We start from the raw sequence: 10,613 nt of genomic DNA, 5'->3' as shown, positions 1-10,613 counted from the left end.
CTGCACCGCCGGTCGGGAGAGGGCCAAGGGGTTGCAGGTCCTTCTTTTGCTTCTGATGGGAGCAGCCTTTGCTTCTCTGCGACAGCCCGGCCTTGAGGCAATTGCATTCTTCAGGCGGCAAAATATTTCCCCAAGGCGGGGGCGAGGGGGGGGAGAGGAAGGCATTGCGAAAGTTTTGGACGCGCGTTTTATAAATACCCGCAGCAACATTTGTTTTTAAAACTTTCCAGGGGTGTCCAAACTTGGGAACTTTAAGACTTGTGGACTTCAACTCCCAGAATTCCCCAGCCAGCCTGACTGGGGAATTCTAGGAGTTGAAGTCCACAAGTCTTAAAGTTCCCAAGTTTGGACACCCCTGCTTTAGGCGGAATTGGTGCGATTTATTATGCAGCAGCACGTGGCACCTCCCGATTCTCCGCGCTTCGGACTTGTCAACAAAGCCTTTCCCCCACCCTGCGCCAGGGGACTCGCTTGCGTGCAAGCCGGCGGCTGAAAACGGGGTTGGGTCCGGTCGTCTCCTCCCTGCCTTTCCTTCCCTTTTTATGCACTGTCTCGGGCGGGCGGACGGGCGTACATGCTGTGGACTCGCCCGCTTAAACGCCGAGGTTGCTGCGTGCTTGCTGCTTGGCAGGTATCTCCCCCTGGTTTTTCCCCCCCCCCTCCCTCTTTCTCCCGCTTCGTGCAGCGGACTAACGCCGGCGAAAGGAGGGGGCGGACGGCATGCCTGGTGTGGGTCAAGCGATAACTCGGCAGCAACGCCGCAGTTGCGGTGCTGGCTTTCTTATTCTTTCTTATTCTTTACTGGGAGGGAAGAGGAAACAGGAAGGCGAGTAGTTTCACTGCACATAGAAAGAAGCAAGTTCCTATGGGATATTGCCGCCTCCCTTAAGTGTAGCAAACAGTCACTATATAACCGGTTGGTGTTGCTTGAATCTGACTTTAAAAATCAATCCGTCGTGCAATTCTGTCGTCCGCTGCCTCTTTTTCACTCTCTCCTCCCCTCCTCTTTTCCGCTCAAGGCTTGTCAGCATTTCTAAATTATAATAACTACACTAAGCTTAATTCTCAGTAGGGCGGCTGTTTTTCGGAAATTCCCGCTTCTGTCGTCGTCCCCCCGCCCCTCTCCCTCTATTTCTGCTGATTTTGGCATTCCCTGTTTCCAACGGTAAAGTTTCTGTCTGGTCGGTGACTTTCAAAAGTCCGTTGTGCTTTTTAAAAGAAAAATCCTTGCAACGATGCAGCTAGTAGCTTGGAATTGGGTTACTGACCAGTTATGACTCCTCGGACTTCCTAATTTAAACAGAGATGGCTTTTAATTTTTTAACCAAAATGCAATTTGCAGATATCTAATAACACTGTATCTTTTATTTTGAGTAAATAATGAGGCATAGTGGCAGCTATTGTATAATAAGAACAAGCAGATGATGAATTCAAAATTCAGGCTTAAAATATTTTTTGTAGCCATAAAATGTGATTAGGTAAGTTACAGTTATAAAGTATATTTTAAAATATAGGGATTAATTCCATAGATATAGAATGTTGCACTGTGTATTATTTTTGATCTCTTTCAAGGAATGTTTGAAGCAATAATTATGCAATAATTATTTTTAAGAATTCTGTCCCAATAGAAACAATTGATGAGAAGATTACAATACATACATGAATTTTGAGGGTCTTTTTGGAGTCAGTGGAGCCATTGCAGAAAAGGCCCTGCTGATGCTTGCCAAGTTCTGTGCTCTTAGTTCTGCCTGCCAACTTTTGACAACTTAAGTTGTGTGGACTTCAACTCCCAGAGTTTCTCAGCTAGCATTATTGAAGTCAGCGATCTTACTTCTCCCAATATATAGGTGGTTACTTTATGCATGAGTAGATGTTTCTTTGACCTTTAAGCTTGAAGAGGGCACTATTAAATGTAATTAAGCTTCCCCAGTTAATAGCTAGTCCAGAAGACAATACATAATGAGGTTGTTGGATCAGGTGGCGCAAAAACAGCCAGAAAACTGATTCAAGCCTGGGAAAAACAGGCCCCTCCTCAATTAACAGGAATGCTGATTTACTCCCAGCTTATCAAATACTTAGGAGGTAAGGGCTAAGCAGCACAAGGAAACAACGGAGAACCACTTAATAGCTAGCCATCAACTCCTCAATCTACATCTTAAAAGCTGCACACAAGACTCTAGGGGGCAGTGCCCATCTCCGTTTCAAGGCTCGAGTTGAGCCAGCACTGTCCAAAGTTGTCTCTGTGGTCATATGGCTGTCATGACTAAATGCTGAAGGTGCACGGAACGCTGTTACCTTCCCACCAAAGGTGGTTCCTATTTTTCTACTTGCATTTTTAATGTGCTTTTAAACTGCTAGGTTTGCAGAAGCCGGGACAAGTAACGGGAGCTCACTCAGTTACGCGGCACTTGGGATTCGAACCGCCGAACTGTCGACCTTTCTGATTGACAAGCTCAGCATCTTAGCCACTGAGCCACTTGTGGAAGTATAGGATTGTGCAAAAATGTATGAATGCATTAGCAAAATTTCGTACTGTACTTGTTTAATATACCGTACATTTTTCTATTATTGCGGACACATAACTATACCTTTTGACCCATCCCAGTTAATAGGTTAGTTAAATTTTTAATAAGTGTATTTTAATCTAATGGAATTCACAAGGAATTTAATTATTGAAGTAAAGCATTTAGCTGACTCTTCAAAAAAATTCACAAACTGAGGGGAAAATTTGACATCAACTAAGTTGCATGCCTCGTTCTTTTCATATTTCTTCTGTATTTCTTCTGTTTAAATGCATGGTAATCCAAGAGAAAACTGGAGGAATTTAAAATATACAGAACATTAAACTTTTAGAGTTCCATTATGATATGGATAGAAAGATAGAAAAAGCCAAACATCTGCATTGGAAAACTGCCTGTTTGTGCAGATATCTTGTTACATAATTCAGTGTCACTTTATTGTGGATGAAAGTCCGCAATGGGATGTCTTGAATTGTTTAACTTGTTTTCTCCTTTCTTCATTTCTTTTACCTGATGCAAATAATACAGTTTTGCTTCAGATAAAGAAACATTCTGTGCTCTTAGGTTTCGCTATCTTGGCCGGGGGGTGGGGCGGGAGGAGGTAGTACTTAATGCAGGTAAATTTTAAACAATCTTTCCTGTATTTTTAAAAATGCTTTTATTATATAAAGAGAAAGGAAAATAACCAGATACAAGATTAAAAGAAAAAAGAAAAATTAATACAAAACCAAAAAAACCCAATGTTAAAACAAATATGTACATTGAAAAATCTAAAAAATAACAAACCAAGATGGCCTCATTTTTAGTTAACATATGTTAAATAACCTTTATAGCATGGGCTATACATTTTGTTCAAAAATAATCTTCTGAACTCACTTTAAGTGTTTCTGATTGGACATTATTACAGCCAGTGTGACTCCTTGTAGAGATAATTGTATAGAATTAAATAAAAAGTGGGGGAAGGACCTTAGGGATTCTTACAGTACTGCCTCGGTCAAAATCAGCTCTTTGTTATTAGTATTTCCTAGAAGTATAACTTTTGAGCTATTCAAGTGGAGGTTGTTGCTATTATAAAGTCATTATAAATCACCACCTTTAAGCAGTCATTCTTCTGTCATTGGAAATGTACCTGAATCTTTTGTAATGTCATTTGTAAAGTCAAATACAGCACAAGGGTTTGTAATGACACACAATCTTATTACTTGCTGGTAATAAGCTGTCAGGATAGATGATGATTTAAATATATCTATTTCCTCCTGACAAGTGATAGACTCTCAAATATTTCTGCTGATTTTCACAAATTTCTTGGTGTATGTTAACCCACAAAAAATGTGCTGCAAATTGAATTTCTGCTTTATTTCATGTGCTAAAAGCGGGCCAGTAGTATTTTTTAAAGTGTTCATTAGACAGAGGAAACAATTGCTATGTTTATTAGCAGTATAAAAACATAAAACAATGGAAAGAAATTACAGATGCTGTTTTTTAGCAATCAAAAATGGTTTCATGAAATGACAACAGATGTCCCTTATGGCTTCTTTTGTCTCAAATATGTTGCTTATGAATCTTAATATAAAGCACGAGGAGTAATTTAGACAATAGTTCACTGTAAAATAAAGGATTCACTTAACATACACAAAAAGCTATTGTTTCTCGTGAAGAAATACCCATTTAGGATTAAATTAATTCTAACTGCCAAGTGTCATATATTTGAGAAAATGAGGATTTGTAACAAATTGTAGGTTTTGTTTCTCCTTTGTGTTTTGACTGCATTTTAAAATGCTTTGTTACCTTTAAGTAATCCAAAAGTTGGCAGGGTTAGACATTTTGTAAGGAGAAAGCCTCACTCTCTTTGATAGAAAGTATACACATAAGTGTAGTTAGACTTGCAACTTGGGTATAAGGTTGTTTAAATTTAATGCGGCGTTAGCAGATATACAGAGGGCACTGATCCCAAACTGCCATTTTGATCCCCCATATAAGACAATATCAAAAGTGGCAATTGGGACCAAAATGATGCAACCATAAAACATAACTACTTTGCTTAGCAATGGCAATCCCAGCAGTCTGGCTTGCCATTGTTAAAAAAATCCTGTGGTCTTTAGGTGAGGCAACTTCCTGCTGACTGTCCACAACCATGTCAGTAGGGAAGCTGACAGGAAGTTGCAAATCCAGGTGGCTTGTTGCAAGCAGGTTGGCAAATAGGTAAGTGGGATTATATGGGGATGAGGGCAAGAGAGGTGTAGCAAGGCTTGGAAGGCGAGGGAGTGTATGAGGGACACAAAGAGTATGCAGAGGTGTAAGGAAGGTACAGGGAGGGTGGAAGGGAGGCATGGCAAGGCTGCTGGCAGGCAAGTTTGCAAATGGCAAATGTAATAGCAAGGTATTGAAACTGGTCATAAGAGTGAGTCAGCTGCCAAGTGCTCAAATTGCGATCATGTGATCATGGTGGTACTGGATGGCCTAAATTCTGAGGACTGGACGTAACCACCATTCATTCAGTGCTATCAAAACTTTGATTGAATATTTGTAAGTTTAATGACTTCCTCATTTAGTGACAGCTCACAATTACAACAGTGATGAAAAAGTAACTTTACGACCAATAGGAAACTACCTGTACTATCCCAAAAAACCAAACACCAACTATAGGCTTTTTAAAAAAATAACTCTTTGGTTATGTAAATACAGATAATTCTAACACAAACTCTTGCAAAAGGAAATCCCTTCTGCTTTCCGCTATCCATTGGCAGCCATGATTTCTAACAAAATACTGAAAATAATTTATCATAATATATTTAACATATTTAGTTATTTTTCTCTATATTTAACAGTCAGATATTTTAACTTTGTCAGAATTTGTTTTCTAGGTCCTTCACCAGAGGTGGATTCCTACTGGTTTGGACCAGTTCGGCCGAGTAGGTAGTAACTTGGCCTGCCACGCCCCCGAACTGGTTCTCTCGGAAGCACAATCGGCGCTGCCATCTTGTTTTTTGCTTCTGTGCATGCACAGAAGCATTTTTAGTACTGCGTTTGCACACATAGTATGCATCAAGTGTGCACGCACAAAGCGCGCCCATACAGCACATTCCTGAGTGAACCAGCAGTAGCAGCCACTGGAACCCACCCCTGTCCTTCATCATGTTGTGGACTTGCTCTGATCATGCTCCAATTTGCCACTTTCCTTAGAGCACCTGAAACTGGACAATACTTCAATTTGGGATTGATCAGGATGGAATACAGTAGGACATTTACTTTACATGTTCTGGATTCTGTTCTTACTAATTCTCCCTGATATATCATTTGCCTTTTTAGCACCCGTACCACACTAGTGGCTCATGTTTAACTTGAAGACAACCCAGGCATCCAGATTCTTTCATACATATTACCAAGCAGGCCTTTCCCATCCTGTGCTTGTACCTTACATGTTTCAGACTCAAGTGCAAAACTTTATATTTTTCCTGTTAAAGTTTCATTCTACTTATTTCAGCTCACTGTTGAAGTCTCATTAGCTCTTCTTTAATCTTTGCTCTTTCATCAGAAAAATTAGTTGTTCCTCCCAGTTTTGAATCATCTACAAAAGTGTCTCTTCAGCTCACTCTACTAAGTCATTAGTTTTTTAAAAAAATCTGTTGACCAGCACAGGACCAAAGCAGAACTCAATGGCAGTTTACTTCCTTGCCAAAAGTAAAGTTATTAATAGCACACTTTGATGACTTCTTGTGAACTATAAGTCCAGATAATAATACCGTAATCAAATCTATATTTATATTATTGAAGAGGATATGATGAAGGCTTTGTTGTGTACTTTGGTATACTTTCTGCTAGGTCCCTACCCCCTAATTCCCTGCTGTCCTAAAGTAGTAAGGAAGGAGGTAAGATTAGAATAGCATGATTTGTGAGCAACAAACTCAGATTGATTCTGGTTAATTGTAGAACCCCATTGTAGTGTACACAAATGCACTGCTTGATCATTTATGAATCAAGGATCTTGCTTAAAATAAATGTCAAGCTGATGGGTGTAGTTTCCTGATTCATGCTCCTTTTTGAAGGTGATATTTGTTCTCTTCTAATCTGGAACTTTATTGGCTTTCCAGACGTTCTCAAAAACTTATGCAATTGTCTTCACTAGTACATTTAGTACGCAGTGATGGAATCTATCTGGCCATATTTTAGCAGGTAATAATTTATATGACTCAGAACAAATAGCCCCTAGATTGTATGTAATATGGCAATTTGTGCTTGTAAAGTTTGTGTATATGGACATTTACACTATTTTAAAATTATTTACAGGTAGTCCTTAATTTACAACAGTTAGTTTAGTGACAGTTTGAAGTTACAACAGCACTGAAAAAGGTAACTTATGATTGCTTTTCACAGTTACAACCATTGTAGCATCCCCATGGTCATGTGATCAAAATTCAGATACTTGGCAACTGACTCATACTTATGATTGAAATATCCTGGGGTCATGTGATTACCTTTTGTGATCTTCTGATCAGTGGAGAAGCCAGATTCACTTAACAACCATGTTACTAACTTAACAACTGCAGTGATTCACTCAACTACTCTGGCAAGAAATGTCATAAAATCAGGCAAAATTCACTTAACAACTATCTCACTTAGCAACATATTTTAATGGACATTTGCTGACACTGGGATTAAAAAGTTGATATTATGGATTTGCTTATAGACAACGGATGGGATGTGAGATGAAAAGTAACTTATTTAACTTTATAGGGGATGAAGAGTTATTAAAATTGTTGGTACATGGCATGAAGGTTGGAAATCACTTCTTTATATAATTATCTTTCTCCCTTTATGATATTCTTTGTTTTCTCTTATTTCTTTCTTTTTTTCTGAATCTTTTATTTCTACTTTCCATTCTATTTTCTTTCTCTCGGTTTAGTTTTATTTAATAAAACTAATTAATTAGTTTTTTAAATTAATTACATAGTTACTATTGCAATTAAAATTATGAATAAAAATTATATTAAAATATTTTGCAAAATTTAGCTTAGAATCTATTGATTCAGCCTGTGAAGCCAAGATTACAATGAATTTCAGTGATTTTGTTAACAATCTAGTGCTTAGTGGAAATGCCTATCATATACAGTGGATAGGAAAAATGATAATGTGTCACTATTATTCCCATCTATATTAGGAAATGGTCTGGTGATGACAAAAGATTCAATATAAAGTCTTCCATACTTAGATCACACTTCGATTTAAAGGAGAGAACAAGAGTGTGTCCATTTGAGTGTGTGTCTCAGGTTAGATATTTGGAAAGCCCACAGTTGTCATAGAAACCCGTAAGATCCTAAAATCAGGCCTGGAGTATAAGTATGTGAAGTAATTACAAACCAGACCAGGGAATTGATCTCTGTAGGAGCTTCAGGAGAAATTCATCCAGGACTCAAGCAGGACACCCAATGTCCTTTTAATTCCTATTGCTCAACTTAACACACAAGCCTTATAGTCTGCAGCTCCTGGTGCAAAGATCCTAATCATGGGCACAGTATTTTTTTTTACCACACATTGTCTCCTATAGTTATAACTCTTTTCCTCCGTTTTCATGAAGTTGAAACCATTGAAAAAATCATCATAAATGCTGCATCTCCTCATCTAATCATAATTCATGCCAGGCCCCATTGTTGCAGAATATGGCAATTGCAATATCAGAACAACAAAAAATACCCCATTCCCGTTGGAATATAATCATCATTAATAACTCGTATAATTGTTCAAGAGAATAGACTATACTTATTTCTTCTCATATCTGGAGCATTGGTATTGTCAACAAATCAAATGTTATTTCTTAAGATAGTGAACCAATATATGAACTGCTGGCTTTATGGTTGATTAATCAAGTAAATAAGGCTTCCTCTAGGAAAGGAATTTAATATGAAGAAAACAATTCAGCTCCTCTTACCTGATCTATCAATTAAGTGTGAATCTAACTAATATCAATTAAAGATAATAATAAAGACCTAGTTGAAACTCACATAAGTTTTTATTTGAAATAAACTTAATGAAAAACTCCATGCTTAATGTAAAATAGAATAGGAAAATCCCAATTTCTATTTTTAAATAGATGACAATGATTACTATTATCCCACTTATTTATTTATCTAATTAATTAATTTGTATCCCACCTTTATTAGGCTGCTGTATACAAACATTTAAGAAATCATTCCCTTTTACAAAGTATATAATACTAAATTATATTCTCTTTCAACATTTTTGTGATGAATGGATTCTAATGTTAATTCATTATCCTTATATAGTGTTTCCATACTATCAGTAGAAGGTTCTACCTTTTCAGCCTCTGTTTTGTGAATAATATTAATTCAGACTTTTTGAATTTTTGCATATTATTATAAATGTTATAAAAATGTTATTAAAAAAATCCATGCAAATCACAGTGATGATGAATCACACTGATTATTTCTAAGTGAAGAAATAAATGTGATCTTTTGTTTCAGTTATTTCATAACAAAGTCATCATGCTCATGAAATATATCATGAATAAAAACATTATGGACAAATATGTATTCATCATTTAATTTTCAGGTACCCTTTAGTGCAGCTTTCTAAACCAGTGTGACTTTCAGATACGATATGTGGACTTCAGTGCCCAGAAAATGTAAGAGCATGCTGGCTGAGAATTTTGGAAATTGAAATCCCTGCATCAGGAGGATTCTTAATAAATGAGAGGCTAATGCCAGGAGTGAGTAATTAATTAGAATTACAATAATGGTTACAGTGATACAAGTGATATTAGTTTTTTATAATATTATATTTATATAATAAACATATATGTTTAAATTTGTAATATTTTTAAACACATGTAACATATAGGAAAAGGATTGTATTCCTCACCGCTTGTTAAGTCTCATCGAGTATGGGGGCAAGAAATATTTCAGAAGGGAATCATGGTCTCTGAAGCTGTGCTGAAATCTGTCCTTCAGTTTCCTGAAAATCTGAAAAATAAGTTTCTGTTTTTTTACCTTATTCTGAGGTGAGTCAAGGAAAGTGCTGAATTTTTTTTTAATCTATTGGGTATCCATCACTTTGCACATTCATATCTGTAATGTATAAATTGTGCAATAAAATGCACATTTGTAATATGTGCAAAAGTGTACTGTTTTCTTGATGCTTTGTTCCTCCCTAGAAATTCAGTTGAATGAATTTCTATTTCCTGGCCCAAATCCTCTTCTCCTCCCCAATCCCTCTCCCCCATTGTAAGCATCTTAGAAGTGGAATGGTGCAGTATTGCTAACCCAACTTCTCTCTTTAAAATGAAATGATATTATGGGCAAACATCTCAGAAAAATGTATATTATATATAGAAAATACTAGGGCTGAAATAATCCCTCTCTGAACTTAACATACAATTTCACAATGCATTAGAGATCATAGATGTTTCGTTATGGTTAATAATTGAAATACGGTTGACAGGTTTTATGATACCATTGAAGTATTCTGATAGTTTTATTGTGTTAACTCTTCTGTTTCAATCAAGCTTACATCTACTATATACACAAGCCATCGAACGTTTGGAAGCCGTGCTAAAGGACTTGGAAAAGATTGAAGTCAGCTCTGAGGTAACTTAAAATAGAAATGAATACAAATGTCCACATAACCAAAAGTCCAATATATTGGTACTATTTTAACTTATTTCCTGTCTGTGTGTGAAGATTCTCAGTCATCTAGATCATGGTTGTCCCAAAGGTGTTTTTTTTATTCCATTCTCTACCATTCAGTCAGAACTGAAGAAGCTTCTTGGATGAAAAGTGAAACATCTTCAAAGGAAGTCCAGTTGCCTTTTGAAAAAAAAGACCTTTGGGTTATTGCTTGACAATATTTGAGTGTTTCTGTCATGACTGGTTTTAGTTTTTTCACCTTTCTATTTTCTATTATCTGAAGACATTTTAAACTTTAAAGCATTTCTAATTAAACTGAAAATATATACCAAATACTACTTTTCCCACAATCATGTCTCTTTGATTCTACAATGATTGTAAGGCAGATTTGTTGAAACAAAAACCCTTTAGCCTTATCCAATGTACATAGTTTGGAAAAAATAAATTTTACTGT

At 36.7% G+C, this 10,613-nt stretch overlaps 1 protein-coding gene across 5 annotated transcripts in view; it reads left to right on the top strand.

The window, feature by feature from the left end:
* Positions 1 to 437: 437 nt before the first annotated feature.
* The window catches only part of IL15 (interleukin 15), a 167,006-nt gene continuing 156,830 nt past the window's right edge, over positions 438 to 10,613 (top strand). For 2 of the 5 annotated variants that reach the window (XR_014175929.1, XM_081959907.1), the window contains exons 1-3: positions 712 to 769; positions 9,375 to 9,534; positions 10,039 to 10,120. Coding sequence is in view for 4 of the 5 variants with exons in the window: in XM_081959907.1 (XP_081816033.1) it covers positions 721 to 769; positions 9,375 to 9,534; positions 10,039 to 10,120 (291 nt within the window). In the remaining variant the exon portion in view is untranslated. Of the gene's footprint in view, positions 632 to 711; positions 770 to 895; positions 917 to 9,086; positions 9,244 to 9,374; positions 9,535 to 10,038; positions 10,121 to 10,613 lie in introns of those variants that run through there. The other 3 variants (XM_081959908.1, XM_081959909.1, XM_081959910.1) reach the window with 3 other exon arrangements.

The sequence above is a fragment of the Natrix helvetica genome (assembly GCF_964273705.1).
Source record: "Natrix helvetica genome assembly, chromosome: 7".
Classification (NCBI taxonomy): Eukaryota; Metazoa; Chordata; class Lepidosauria; order Squamata; family Natricidae; genus Natrix; species Natrix helvetica.
Note: the sequence above shows the minus strand (reverse complement) of the source record. Positions and strands in the feature narration are given on the sequence as shown.